This window comes from Anarrhichthys ocellatus, unplaced genomic scaffold (genome assembly GCF_004355925.1).
Source record: "Anarrhichthys ocellatus isolate YVR2014 unplaced genomic scaffold, GSC_Weel_1.0 scaffold3, whole genome shotgun sequence".
In the NCBI taxonomy this organism is placed as follows: Eukaryota; Metazoa; Chordata; class Actinopteri; order Perciformes; family Anarhichadidae; genus Anarrhichthys; species Anarrhichthys ocellatus.
In genome coordinates, this window is record NW_022280033.1 from 13,225,763 (window position 1) to 13,241,423 (window position 15,661).

At 42.1% G+C, this 15,661-nt stretch overlaps 2 protein-coding genes across 6 annotated transcripts in view; one reads left to right on the forward strand and one right to left on the reverse strand.

The window, feature by feature from the left end:
- The window catches only part of mcu (mitochondrial calcium uniporter), a 52,884-nt gene extending 44,689 nt beyond the window's left edge, over nucleotides 1-8,195 (reverse strand). For both annotated transcript variants that reach the window (XM_031872706.1, XM_031872696.1), the window contains exon 1: nucleotides 8,009-8,195. In XM_031872706.1, coding sequence (XP_031728566.1) covers nucleotides 8,009-8,125 — 117 coding nt within the window. In that variant the 5' untranslated portion in view covers nucleotides 8,126-8,195. The remainder of the gene's footprint in view (nucleotides 1-8,008) is intronic.
- A 5,134-nt stretch (nucleotides 8,196-13,329) lies between these two features.
- The window catches only part of micu1 (mitochondrial calcium uptake 1), a 28,755-nt gene continuing 26,423 nt past the window's right edge, over nucleotides 13,330-15,661 (forward strand). For all 4 annotated transcript variants that reach the window (XM_031871957.1, XM_031871965.1, XM_031871974.1 and 1 more), the window contains exon 1: nucleotides 13,330-13,479. The gene's annotated coding sequence lies outside the window, so the exon portion shown is untranslated. The remainder of the gene's footprint in view (nucleotides 13,480-15,661) is intronic.

Consider the following 15,661-nt stretch of genomic DNA (forward strand, 5'->3'; position numbering starts at 1 on the left):
GGTGAAGAAATATATTACGTATTCCTCCAGCTGGGTGACTTATATGCGTGCGCAAATAATTTACAGAGTAATTATACTCAAAATGTGTTGTCAGAGATCCAAAATGCTCCTTCTTCGGCATCATATATGATAGATCTCATTAGATGTATTCTTCTAAAAAACGGTGGCCATTATATTCTGAAATTGGCAGTTCTTGATCAAGCATTTTTCACCTACGCATCTACTAATTTAAAACAGGGTAAATGTCTTTCAGAGTAAAACTCCAAATTTCCAAGTGAATTGTGCTCTATAGTTAGACATATACAATACTCCTTTCGGTTGTGCTGGCGGTGAGATGTGGTAGAGCTGTAATGAGAAGCAGCCCAGTGAAAGAGGTGAGACTGAGGCCGAGGGAATCCTCATGTCACACAATCCCAACATTCCTCTCCACAACAACACAGCCATTATTACTCCAGCAGCAGTCATTCATACGTAATGTTACCAATTACAATTAAGAGCTGTCTCGCTGTTGACAGCTGAGCCAGTTTCTCTTCTCTTGCCACCATGATTCTCCTCTTGCTGCACTTCCCTGATATGATCGTTTCCTACTTTAAACTAGGGATGCACCCATACTGTTATCGGCCAATACTGACTCAAATCGAGCATTTGTGTCAAAGGAGCCGATCTATTTAATTAAATTCTACGTATGTATACCAGTATATATATATGAGGGGGGTTTAAATCCTGTTTAAGTTTTGACCATTTTGTTGCTGCTTGAAAAAGGTTTACACTTGAATTGTATTCCTGTTCATTTTGAATATGTTTTACCAAGTTGCTGGTGTACAATTTATTATCTTAATAATAAATAACAATTCAAAAAATGAATATCTATGTATTTATTCATTCCATTTTGTTAGGAGAGCAATATTCACACATCAACGAATGATCCGAGTCACTTCCACACAGTGAGGCGTATAGCTTATTAATTAAACACTGGTAACTGCATCAGCTGATCCAGGTGTCGCTATCGGTATCGGGACAGAAAAAGTCAGATTGGTGCATCCCTAATCTAAACAGCACAACTGTAATTTACGGGTCCGTCAGATATACTGTGCCATACCGTTTTCAATTCAATAAAGCAGCGCAATGTAGGTACGTAAGTGGGAGCCGATTATGGGTTCATAGAATAAAGCTCCATAGTGGGGCTGATATGAGAAGCTCACCACACAATCATCAGATTACGTTTTTTACTTTCATTAGTACATAAAGTCTATCTAATCTTGACTCAACGTATCGGCTTTCCCAGAGAACGTATATCTGCAGCTTAGAGAAGTTTCAATGGCTTAATTGTCACAACCCACTGTGTCAATGTCCCTGCACTCAGCCAGCATCCGCCCTACTCTGCCGCTTGTATTAATTCACCATGAACTTGAATAAACAATCTATACTTCCTGGAGGAGAGGTCGACCCCCTCTCTTGCTAATTAGCTGCGTATTGGAGTCTTGATATTTTGCAGGGCGAAGTTCTTTCAAACTGAACTCTGCAAAGAAAGCAAGGGAGGCAAATGCTTCTCGTCCCTTTTCTCGCTGAAATGAACGAGGAGAGACTTTTTGGTGTGTCGGTAGGAGTATACCTGTAGAAATGTAGAAAAACCACACAATTACTCTCATGTAAGATATTACCATACTCGCTTAATGGTTGTTTTGAATTCAAGGTCATCGTTCTTTTAAGGTTCTCTGGCCTGCAGATATAACTGACTCCCTGCCCCTCATGTTCTTTTTTGACCAAGGTTTGATGCAAACTACATGTTACAATACAATAAGTGAATAAAACATGCTCTACAAGTCCATAGAAGCCCACAACAACACAAGTAGTACATATAGTATATAAACTGCAAAATGAATACCGCATGGCATACAGCACTACACAAAACTATTCTGTCAGCAGAAATGCAATACTTATAGTACGGCAATACTTAATAGATGCGGTGCTTGTCACAGTGTGGCGGAGACTAACTGCTCTGGACCTACTGACCCACAAAAAAGGGCCGCAGAACCACCTCAATCAGGAAATGCTTTCACATAGCTGTCACACATTCTTTGACAGATCATCTGGGACAAGCTGACCTTCATGCAAGCCAAATCTGCCCCGGCATTGCCACAGACTACTTTCGTTGTCACAATAATGAACCACGATCTCGCATCTAAATGGCGTGAAAGACTGTGCTGCTGGTGGCCTTCGGGTACTACTCACCTGCCCTCCCTGGCGGAGGACGCCACCAGCGCACCATCCCAGAGATGAGAGGGGGGTAACCAAGCGTTGCCTCCATCCATCATCACATTACACACGTTGGCCTAGTTTAATATCCTTTTCAGACTGGAGACACGCTGGGCCACACAGAAAACATGGGAAGCAGCTAATTAGTATACGCCAATGGCAGAAGTTCACCAGTCATTTGCCACATCAAGGGTGAAATCCCTTCCAGAGCACTAACGAGGACTTTGTCCATCACAATAGTCTTGTCCATTTCCAGTGCTACAGCATTTCTATAATGAACAGCAGATTACAGACGCATGTGGCCCCCAAAGCCTCGCAAGGAGTCAAAGCATTAGAATAATAACTGTACTGTGTATACAAAGAAGGAGTCGGTTGGGGTTGCAGCAGCCAGGGTTGCTGAATACCAAGACTGAACCTGTTCACCTTCCAGAACAGTTCTTTTTCGACCGCAGGGCAAACAGCTGGTGAGCGTGAGACAGGTTACGGTGTCCAGCAGGTGCTGCAATGTGATGGACTCGGAGAGCACAGGGAAATCAGAAGAAGAAAGCGCAGGGGAAACCGGACACGCTCTTGCATATGTCTGGAGATCGAGCAGAGCCTACAAAAAGCAAGCAGCACAGAGAGTTTTTCTCCATATGGCCATGAATCAGCTGAAAAGATGCAGTCAAAGAGCAACAAAATCCACAGCTGTTCGTGGGGCATGTGTGAAAATACCTGCAGCAGAAGCTGTTTCGCCATGAGATGTTGTAATGTGATTATCGTCACTATACAATAACAAAAAAAGTTGTCCTAAATTTGAGCTACTTATTTCCCCAAGAACCACTCTATGTCAACAATGAACGCTCAACCATCTCTCAGACCTGGCAACCTAATTGCATTGGAAACAGTGAGAAAGATGATGAAAACCGTAGCAAAATGTAAAAAAATAAATAAATTTAAAAAAAGGCTGCAGCAGAACAAACGCACCCGTCTCGGTTTCCTGCCAGGTCAGCCGTACAACACCCAGACACTGGAAATGACTCTGGCTGGTGCTCGAGCTGACAGGTTCTCTGTCAGAAACACAGAAACTAAAGCCGTCAGCATTTCACCACTGTAAGATGACAAAACACACTCGTCATTCTGTACGATGGTCAAACTATTGGTGGCATTTTCACGACACTGCCATGAGATGTCATGACTTACCCTGTTTCATTAAGGCCAAGTAGCCAGTTACACAGAAGGACGGACTAGTTCCAGACAACTTCCAAACGTGTTGCAAATTAATTGTCAGAATATGAAATGTCGACAGCGTCGTGTTACCGCCCTGCTTTGAGGTTGCGTGCTTAACGTACCAGCCAAGTTGTTCCAGGACAAAAATAGCAGAGTTTTGCTTCAACTATAGTTAATGTTCATTTTGAAACATTTTCTGTCACCGCTGCATATTTTGCGTATCATTGTTCCTCACAATAATACTTCGCGACTGTTTTCTTTTAATTAGGAACGACAAAAATGGTGGGTTACACAGCAGGCTTGTGATGATGATCAAATGATTAATTTCTGCATGTTTACTATAAGTCCACCTTTCACCTTACCCTCTTTCCTCATCCCGCCGCCCACGCACAAACAAATGAGAGCAAACAGCAGTACTGTAAAGGACACGCAGCTTTACTAACAAAACAAAGGATCTGAGGCTGTAGCAACATGGCCTCATTTCATGGGAAAGCGTTGCCCATACAAAAAAAAAAAAAAAAAAAAAAAAAAAAAAAAAAAAAAAAAAAAAAAACACAAAACGTATAGGGGTCACAGCTTGTGACGAATTCCAGATTTTACTGGCCACCGAAGTCCTCCAGTAGGGCAAACGCATCAAGGGAAATGCACTCGTTCTGTATCTGGACATTGGTCCAATATGCCTGGCTGGCGTTACAAGATTGGTTGTCTCTCCTCTATTTCCTGTTCATTGCCCTGCAGCCCACTATCTAAAACTAATTCAAACACTGAGGAGGAGGGCAGTCACTTGTGGACTGAACCACTCAGTTGTTGGTGGGGATAGATATGAAACTGGCTAAAAGCAGAGTTACACTGTGATGTTTCTGAATGAATATCTGCATGATTATTGGTCCACGACCAGACTCAGCTTCACCAATGTGCAAAATAGTGATGTCTCATTCAACCTTTTCAACAACAATAATCTACACTATTTCTGTTGTTTAGTATTATATTCCTGATCTTATTTAGTCATGCTGATAGCTCTCTCTTTTATATATGATCCTTACCTAAATTTCATATTCTTTTCCTTGTCCATAAGTCTAAAGATGACCACACTGGTTTGGTTCTTCACGTCTTTTACTGTAAAGTGAAAAAGCACTTCCTAAAGCAGTTAATTCAGACTGTACAGTCATAGGTAGAGGTGTCACTTTACCCATGCCAGTTCATACTGTATGCTAATGTGGAACATGTTAGCATGTAAAGACCAGTAGGAGGAACAGGGCATATGGCCAGAATGTATAATCCAGTAACGAATCAATCGTTTTCGTAATCATACCTTTGACGGACTGAAATTCTATCGTCTCACTTCGCCTAAGCAGGAGTGCATGAAACCCCGCAGGAAAACGATCAATTTTCTCACCCACAACAGAAAACCCTCTCAGTTGCACTTCATGCCCATTAAAAATTCCTCTGAGTAGAGATAGTAATCCAACATCAATGAAAAGATGGAACAGTGAGCTTATCAAGGTTCCTTTCCATTAAGGTACCAGACATGAAATGATAAGATACGCGATCATCATAAACCTTGATTATTATAAATGTATATATTGGGAGCCTATCTCAGGTTGACCACGGGTGGCCGTGTGTATTAGTGTGGCAGGTAATTGATATATGGGGCACAGACAGGTAATGATGTGGTGAGATCACACGGTTTTTACCCAGACACAGAGGGAGACCAGGAAGATAAGTTCTATCATATTGTATTATCATCTGCAAACTCTAATTAAATGGGAACCTCACCCAAAAGTGAAAGAGCCTGGAATCTCTTTGTTGAAGTGAGTAAGGAACAGGATCTTCTCCCACACCCAGCCGAGTGGCTAGTTGCTGGAATCAGTCACTATACATCCTTTCATGTCAAAACCTTCAGTCCTCCATTCAATATGCATTACACATTCATGAAAGTGCCTGTACGGACAGGTTTATCAATCATTCAGCCATCTTATCACAGTTCCAACAGACAACAGCCACATGCCGACAGTCAGTCTCTTATCGCACTAATCCGGATCATTTCAGTACCGAGCCTGTGAAGGCAGCGGGGATAAATTAGTTTACTCCTACACTGATTGGATTAAAAGCCAGGAGCGGGCCTCGACCCCCTGGCCTCTAACACAACAGCCACCAACTGCTCAGCTTCAATGAACAAGTCGCCTTAAAAAGAAAGAAATAACTTGATGAATTGATTTCACTTTTACTTTTAGCTCAACCTATATTTTAGACACAACATATTGAAATATTAACTCAGCGGGCTTATCCCATAGAAAACCCAACTTCAACCTTTGATTTACAGCCTTTTTACAAGCACTGTTGATTCGCAATGACTCAACTCGCCTGCCGCACTTCAAGACAGCAGCATTTTATACGACAGCTGACTCAATAGTAATCTGGTGCAGGTTAAATGTGAGCCTTGAAGCCCACGGACTGCTTTGCAACCCTGGAGAGTTGACCCATCTCTGCCGCAGCACGTTATTGAAGTGGCAGTTGGAGCCGTCAAGTCTGCTCGCTGCCCGAAATGAAGCTCTAGACATCATATTTGTGTCTTACATGTCCCGCTAACAGACACTACACGCTCAATGAAAACTCATAAGGACGTGTCCCACTGCAGCTTTATAGACACAAGTCTAGAAAACAGAGCGTTCCCACTCTGCGGTGAAGGAAAGTGAATACAGAAGCTTGGCTGTCACACGGTGACAGGCCCACGTTAGGAGCTGCAGCAGCAAAGCTTCGATGGACAAATACACAATATGACAGGCAAACGAAACTACAACCTGTGCAAGCTGAAATAAAATGTAAATGTATTAGGGCCAAGTCTGCTGAGACACAGTGAGCCGCAACTCACCCTGTTCAATCATTTAGGGTTTAAATAGGCCCACGTATTGTAGAAGAGGGGAGAATATTACCTCTCCACGGGGGGTAAATGTGTTCGATTGTAATAGTTCACAGTGGCCGACAGCACCATGGGGACAGTGTGGAGATGTGGACCAAGTGAGTCTATTCTGACAGCTACTTAACCTCCAGGCTGGCCTGGATCACAGGATGGGGAGCCTCATTTAATTTCACATGGCCTGTGAAGTGTGTGAGTGTTTGTGTAAAGGAGGAGGGAGTAAGAGAGGAAAAACACGACAACGAGTGAAAGGATATCTCAAGACAAATAGAGAGTAAGAAAAAGGAGGGAGAAAAAATAGAGGTAAAAGAAAACTCACAAAACATCACAGCAGTATTTGACAGCGAAGGAGACATCCTGCCATGTGTTGAAACGACTTCCTCATTCTTGCTTATTCAAGTCCATCCAGTACCTCACACCCCCCTCCTCAGGCAGCTGCCGTAAAGGCTCAGACTTTGAGGCAGTGGGTCACAGGGGCAGGAACAAGATGTGCAACCACATTTTTTGCAAACGCATTCATGCTCTGGTTATTGTGAGCTTTTTGTTTTAAGGTTTCGTGCTCTGCTACAGTGGCCTGGAGGACCCTGCATGGGTCTGCAGGAAAACCCAGGATCTCCCAGCAAAATGGGGAAACACCCACAGGGAGGGGAGAAACAACAGGCTGGCTGTAGAGTCTGACATCATCCAAGTGTGGGCTTTCAATGTTTCTGCAAAGTCTCATATGTGTTTGAGTGCATGAACAAACAGTGAGTATCTCTATCACCCCCCTCACTCGGCACAACTGTAGTTTTCCTCTGTAGCTATGGACAGACCTTCATTATCTTGAGTTTCTGCTGCTGCTGCTGCACCACACACACACACACACACACACACACACACTCACACACACTCACACACAAAACGCTGCAGCTCACACACCATGTAGAAGCAGAGAGATGAGGGGGAAGCATCGGTCATGGGCTGTCATCCAACCAGACCTTCCCTCTGCTGCAGCCCTCTGCTGCTTCACGTCAAACACGCTTATTACAAGCACACAAAAATAAGACACCCATCCCCTTTCCGTCGTTAATCAGGCCGATCCCAACATCTACTGCAGAAACAATCCCACATCTTAAATGGGATCGCATTCAAATCCACACACAACAACCAGAACAGCACTGGCTGGAGCGTGACAAATATATATAAATATATATATATGCCTGCAAAGTTGAAGGACACGAGAGATATGAGGCATTGTGTGAACGCGGGGCAGAGTGTCTGAAGGCTAGTTACAGTAAACGGCGGGGCAGCGCCAGCGGGGTGTTGATGGGCTTCAAAAAAAAAAAAAAAAAAAAAAAACCTGCATTGCCTCTGTCAAAGCTCTATAGGTCCCACCGTGGATTAAAACAACCACACCACACCGGGTCATGATACATATCGTGACTCATCTAGTGCCTCACCTCTTCGTGAAGCGCAATCGGAAGAAAAGACATGAACGGAAAATCTTGGGGCTAGTTAGCTTTACTTCCTTAGCCAAATCAGCCGCCACCACCGCCGCTTTCTCTCTCCGGTCCAGCCCGCCTGCCCCGGTCCTACACCTCTCTCTCTCTCTCTCTCCCCCGTGCGCACAGACGTCCTGGGACTTACCGGTCTTATGTGCTGATGGTGTCGCTGTGAAGAGACAACAAGTGCAGGGAGGCTGCCGGCCCCCGCTCCGCTGCTCCGGGACAACAGGAGCACCGATCTGCACACTTTCGCAGCCATCTCTGTAGTGAAAACCTCGCCGGGAAGGAGACTGCTGCGGGCGGACCGAGACGCACCGAAGGGAAGAGGGAGGGTGGTGGGCGGGTTTGCGGGGCTGGACTACGGCTTCGTACACATGCCCAGTGTTGCACCAGTATGCAAAGACACACCACTTTCGTGCCGGCTAAATCCAAACAAGCATGCACAGACTGCATGTCATTTTGTCGCACCGACCAAAAAAAAAAAACACCCATAACTCAGCCTTTGTATTGCAGGTCACGAAAGCGTGATTGTCATCCAAGATTGTACATTAATCACAAGTGTGCACACATGTGGCAGTGAGCATAAGGACAGTGGCCTAAAGTGGTGTATTTGAAAGTACAATGAGTAAACGTGTATTTTCACCGCATTTCAGGTCACCAAATATAATATTAAATACAAAGTGAAAGAAATGAAATCAGGGCTTCCTGTTTCAACACCGTATCTACAATCTCTATGTCAGTGGGAGAATTGCAAGATACATGAGGTGAACCCAACAGTTATGTGATATTATGTGGTATTGTTATATGAAACAGCTGGAGAAAAAAAAGCAGGCCTTCCCTCAGTATTAGTTACCACAGTACCACAGGCACAGCTGTCACTCCCAGTAGTAAAATAAATACAGGAGATCAAAACACACTGCTGCAAACTCAGTATTGAGTTACTTTTTCAGTTTACATTTTTTAAAAACCCTACTAAATTATTACAGGGATTGCTCCAAAAAAACGTACAAACTTAAACTCCCGAGCAATATCTGTCTATTTAAAAAAAGTTATCAGGTGCATACCCACATGCTCAACCGCATCCACAACAAAACTTGGCACTTACAGAGCTGACGTCCACTTAAAAGGTTTACAACTATCTTGAAAGACACCGGCAATATAACTTCTAAATATGTTAGGCGACATCTTGGCAGACATTGTTGTCACTGTCCCCACCACCTATTCCTCTATAACCATGTCTAATATTAGCTCGTCCTTCAGTCACTCTTGTGTATATGTCCCAAAAGAGCAGCATACAGGATCACATCTAATTGCAATGATCTTCAGTGACTTTTAAACAGCACGGGCGACTGCCTGATGTACAAGCATTTTTCAGTGCGTCTGTCCCAAAATGGCAGATCATGAGGGTGAGCAGTCAAGTATGATGCATTTTGTTTTCTCCAGAATCAGTCAACCACTGCAAATGTAGGTAATAGGAGTGTTAATGGGTCCGTTGGGTCAATGAATGTCAAGGAGACACCCCAAAGTGGAATGTAACATGTTCTCCTTAATCTTTGACCCAGCCTGTCGTATCATACCGCCTGCCACACCTGTAGTGGTCAAGGGAGAAACCAGATAGCATATCCAACAGTAACTCTTGAATTGTTGATATACAATAGCAAACACATTTTGTAACTTTTACTGTATGATTCACAGGATAACATGCCTTCATATCATGGCTCAAGCTTTAGAGACTAAGAAATGCACAAATAAGAAATAAGATTAAGTCAATTTGGTTGTTTTCTTGTTGTTTGTGCTTGTCTTGTTTGTTTGTGAAACGCAGTAGTAACATGTCACTGCTCTAGAACTCATCCCAGTTCCTTCTGTACTTCTTCAGGCGCAGTGCATCGAGCTGTGTGGGCGATGCAATTTAAATGCAAATTCACAGCCATGGACACAGCCTCGAGGCGGCATCGATTCTCAAAGCGAATCTTTGTGTGGTGCCAAATACTACCAGGCACTGGTTTACATAAACTTTTACTGTATACTGCTGTAACTGTACTATGACAGTGTGCCTGTGCATGTGGTATGCCAGCACTGCAAACAAGAGAAGCTGCAGTAAGGTGAAAAGATTCCATCAAGTCATTTAAGATATGTGAGGTTTTGCATGATTTACAACGTTAAATCAGTGTAATCAGCTCACAAAAAGAAGCTATGCACAGGGCAATTACTTATATCAGACCTCAATATCAGATGATTACAGCAGTTGGATTCTGTTCAATTCTCCTCTTACTACTTTTCATGGGCAAAAAAGTCATGAAAAACACGAACAATCCGTCTCAATACAGTACTAACTGCATGACTATTGTTATATAAAATATAAAAATAAAATCAGCAATTTCCCAGCATAAGGATAGACAGTAACAGTGCAGATACACAACAATAAGATTAAACACTGGGGGCGCCAATATTCAACTACTATAGTAAAATAACGAGAGCAATTCCCAATTATATTCCAGTTAATTGTAGACAGACACTGATTTTAAATTCAAATTGTGTCTCATGAATTATAGTTCAAATGTATTAATGTTCTAAATTATGCAATCATGCCAATATGAGCATGGCAAATTTACATGAATCTACATTTATGTCATTCAAATGTAATCTTTGCTGACACTAATCCTTTTTCACACTTGTCTACAGACTGTGAAAACAGAACTGCACCCGCTTCTCAGAAATCGATGAATTGAGCACGAAAAGTGGTGTGCACATGTGTGTGTATGTGTGCGTGCATGTCTGTGCATGCATGCCTGAAATGTCTCCTAGCAGCATAAAATAGCCCCTCTCATTGGTCTATGAAAAAGGCAATGCCCAAAGCAAGCATGCGTGGGTGTGTAACTATTTCATCACACCACCAATCATATACTACGTCTTGTAAACACAGGCCTAATCAGGCAGTGTATGCTGCCTTTCTTTTTTCTTGCTTACTCTTACACATATGACGGCTCACAGACACCACACAGCAATACAACGACTGAAACTTGAGCCTGCTTTTGTCTGCACGTCTTAACTTGAGCCATCTTTCACCATTATATAGTGGTACAGCTTGTGGATCAAGTTTCACCGTAGTTTTCATTCTACAAAGCAGCTCAGCTGCGGAAAGATATTGGGTGCACAGAAACACAGAAGCTAGCAATCCCATATGGATTAACAAGTGTGTTCTTAATGTAGCACTCAAGAGTGAGACACCCTCTTCGAGTAAACACAAGTCACTGTAGCAACACTGTCATTATGTACTAAAACAGTTGAGCAGAAGAGGCTCTTTCGCATGCCTCTCTTATCACCTGTGCCACCTTTGCACCGCCACAATAGCAGGATGGATGTAATCGGAATGTAATGCTATTGTTAGGATTACCGTTGCAATGCAACACGAAGACTGCAGGGTAAGCAGTTACCTTATATGCATAACCTTCAACCCCAAATAAAGTCAGACAAATGGGAAGCACCGAGTGGAAACTTCAGTATGAGAAAGCGGTGGTCTCATTTAAGGTTTACACGACTCAGTTAGTTGATGCCTAACTTCTAATAAGCCAGGACACTGAACCCGACACCATGAAATGACACCCTGGCCTTGGTGACAGATTTCAAAACACTGGTCATGAATACTTTAGCAGCTATTATTTTCCAACTTGTTCAGACTGATTATCAGAGTATGTATTTTGCATGTGTGCCAGAGTGATGGCCTTTGAGGTGCTGATTAGTTCCAATTTCCAAACCACTATGTCTTCAGGACAATTTAAAGAACTGATCTGCATTGTGTTATGCATATTTATGAGAAAAATAAAAGACTGACATAGCGATTATGAACGAGATGAATGGCTTTGAACTAGATATGCACTGCCATTACACCTAGACCGTGCTGAGGTTATTTACTGATGTTAAGCTATTCAAATTCAATATGAAATTTCAATAGTTGACAATAACATATTGTGTGGCCCTTTTGATAAATTGCTTGCATTAATGAACCCTGCACTGGAGGGCTCCAGGCACAGTTAAGTATTCTCCCTTATTAAAAAAGGAGGACGAGAGAGAGAAAGAGAGAGAGAGAGAGAGAGAGAGAGAGCGATATTCAAATTTCTTTAATAGAAGATGGTGGAAAAAGACAAAGAGATTAGTAAAGACAATAATTTGTAACAAGGTAAGCAGAGATATTTGTTGTGATTTATGTATTTTATATATTTGTGCTGTTCTATCAAGATCAATGATTGCCTACACTTCACTGATACTTTACTGAAAACAGTAACATATGAAGCAACTATAAAAATAGCAAACAAGCTCACAGAAAACTGCAGATGCATCCTGACCTTTTTGACCACAGGCACATTTGTTATTGTGACAGGTGTATAGATTGAGCAATATATAGACAGAATCCTTAGATTCTGTCTATATATTCATCAGCACATGTTATGCCTAAATGCAAAAAAAAATCGTATTCTCATTTCATGTTTATAAACATTCTGTAGTTCAAGAGAAGTTAATCTACCAAAGTGGGATGACGTTAACAGAATTCTGTTGTTATAAACAGCATGCTAAATGAGGAGTCAGACACTGAGCAAAGAAGGTGCATGGCTGTTTCCAATGTGCCTCCTCCTGCTTTTAAAACTCAAGAACTGTGCATTCACTGCTGAAAAGCATTGTATTATATCTTTACTTTATTCATAACCTCATTAACATTAATATGGTTACATTAAGCTGAAATTTGACCTGCACTTACACTGGATGTGACAAGTCACTGCAACTTGCAGTCTTCTATGACACATTCCCAGTCGACTCAGAAGCTCCCCAGCTTTTCCTTTCACATTATGCATTCAGACCAGCAAATATGTATTCAAGGCAATAATTAGTGGCACACAGCGAAGAGGCAAGTCATTTCATTTTGATGCATTTTTACACTGGAGCTCTTTCAAGGCATGCATGACTGACAGCAAAGACCCCTTTTCTCCCAGTTCAATTTAGTTATGTTATTGAAATGAATATTTTTTTAAATCAGAAATAGAACTGCCAAAGCTGTATAAATCCAAAACCTACTGTCTATTCATTCAAAACAAATGCTAATTATTCTATAATAGTTTCATTATAGTTTATCCTATTTCATTTATTTAAAAAACCCATACCATACAATACAATGGCATGCCAATTAGTCAATAATAACAGATTGGATTTATATAGTTCAATGTGCTTTTAGAGAACACTTTTATTCATATCGGTAGCTGTTTTGCCTTTTGTTGATGACCAACATTTGAGACATATTAAGTATTCAGCTGTGGTGAGAGACTGTGCTGAATAGGAGCATGTAATTGCAGCTAATTCATACAATGCGTTTTCGACATTTGAGTTTGGGCTAGTCACACAGTAATCGTATGCACCCCAAGCAGTGGTGGGACGGAGCCCGTCTCAGCTGCATGGGGCGGGGTGTGTGTGTGTTGCCCCACCCCTCTGTCTGCACGGTTGTTGGTTAACACGGAACTGCTGTTTACGCTGCGCTCCATCTCTGCAGACACAAGAAGGTGAAGACGAAACGCAAGAAGAAATTGTATCATTTGGAACTGACTGGCGTTTTGCGTTATCACTAACGTGAGTAACCGTGCCGCGTCTACGCCAAGTTGTGTGTAACAGAGGAAATAGCATCTCCCTGAGCTAACAGTAGACATTATGCTAATAGTAACTGTTAGCTTGCTAGCTAGCGTTAGCTGACCTACGGAACAATTATCCGGACTAGCTGGACTCGATAGCTAAGCACTGTCACATTATCATTAACATGTGATACACAATTAGGACTGGCGTTGAAAGCATGTAACGTTATTGCTGGTTAGCAGACAGCTAAACGCTAACGTTATATTACTGCAAGCTGATGGCTACGTGGTCAACTTACGGCTAAAAACAAAACATTGGGGTCTCCTTGTCAATCATGGGGACAACTTTTGGGGTTTCGGGTTTCCGCTCTGACATGTTGACACCATAGACATCATGTTTTTGACCCTTATGTATTTGCCACGTTAATGATATATCTATCTGTTTAGCGGTTAGCCGTTGACAACTGTGTGCTGTGGTAAATGTTGGTGTCAACAGGAGCAATTGACCAAACTGAGTTGCCAGGTCTGTTCAGGCCATTGCACAATGCTTGTCAATTTGTGACACCTTTGCTAAGTTGTTTGTAACCTCTTTGACCAATTCACCTGCAGTGCACACAGCCTTAACACTTGATATCACAGTTGGGCAGTGAGAAGTGGCGAACTTATCTTGTGAGACACCCTCCTGTCAAAATGAGTGTTATTACCTGTTTTCTGTATGTCAAGTGTACTTGGTACATCTCCGGTAATAATTCCAAAACGGATAAATGAGGGTTGCTCACATTTTTAAAAGGTACTTTTGTCAACTTCTAATCTAAGCAATTTAAAAGTGTCCAAATAAGAAGGGTAGAAGGTAGACATGCTTCTCTTTGTCTGTGCGTCTTGTACTCCTGACAGTAATCTCCTCTTTCTCTTTTTATTTACCACTCTGAGGCAGAAAACATCCCCAAGCAACAGAGGAACTGCAAAGTTTAGCGTCTTGGAGAGGAATGGATCACTAGTTTCAAATGAGGGCATAGAACATCCTTTTTAGAGCCGCGGGCTGTTGAGGAGACACTGCCCACTTCCTTTCTCTGTCCCTTTTTGTTTTTATAGCATGCAATCCACCCAAGTACAGAGAAGTGTTCACACAACATTAGCACTTAAGTTTCTCTTGTGGACCTCTCGACACATAACTGTCAGGAGGCGGACAATGTTGATGACCAACAGCGATATTGGTTTACCAGGTCCCCGGTGAAATAGAATACAAGAATAAATACTTTGCTGGGGGTTGATGTTGAAGGTAATATTTAAAGTGTTCAGTGATCAATTTTGGACAATAATTTATCTTGATGACAATGACTAAAGCAATCTATCTCTCAAGAGACCCTCACAACTACAAGTCATTATATAAACGGTTAGATTATGTTATAAATATGGCAAACTCTTATACTTCTAACGTTGTACCTTGCTTTATGGATGTAGAACAAAGGCAAGAAATGGCGGATGCCAGTGACTTGATGATATTTGGATGCTGTTCTTGAGGCCACTAGCTCAGCTTGCGCTTGGTTGAGTTTGGTTGTAACGTTGGTTATATCCAGCAGCAAAGGTGAATGTGTCAATGAGCTGTGGCCTGTCAACACAGCTTGAGAAAGCTTTTACCAAACATACCAAAAATAACAAAATGATGTCAATCAGTTTTTTCTGTCCAGCTGTTACAAAATTCATAATGTGCAATAATATACTGTTCCTGTATTTGCAAGTTTTGTAAGTTTTTGAATGTACGGTCTTCAAAAGGGATTTCTCCACCAAAGGTAGTAAGTAAGTCGTTGCCATATTGTATTACCACAGTCCCCTTCAGTGCTCTGTGAGATACGGGAGTTGTAGCTGTACGGCTCACATTCCCAGTGTCCCCTTCTTCAAAAAGTTCTGCCAGGCTAATGAGAAAAAAGAGAGCATTGGTGTGTCTCAGCTGTAAAAATCTATTTTCTTTACAAGCGCCAAGCCCCCAGCTGGGCATTTCACAAATCATGGGTAACTTTCACTTTGAAAATTATGAATTTATGCTCAGCTGACATATTTCAAAGACCCAGGAAGACATCAATTATACGAGCCTAAATGGGCGGTCCTCAGCTGGCAGCTCGGAGTCAAACGGACCAAGAAAAATAACTGTTGTTTTGTCCCTTTGCCTCTTGTGTATTCAGGCT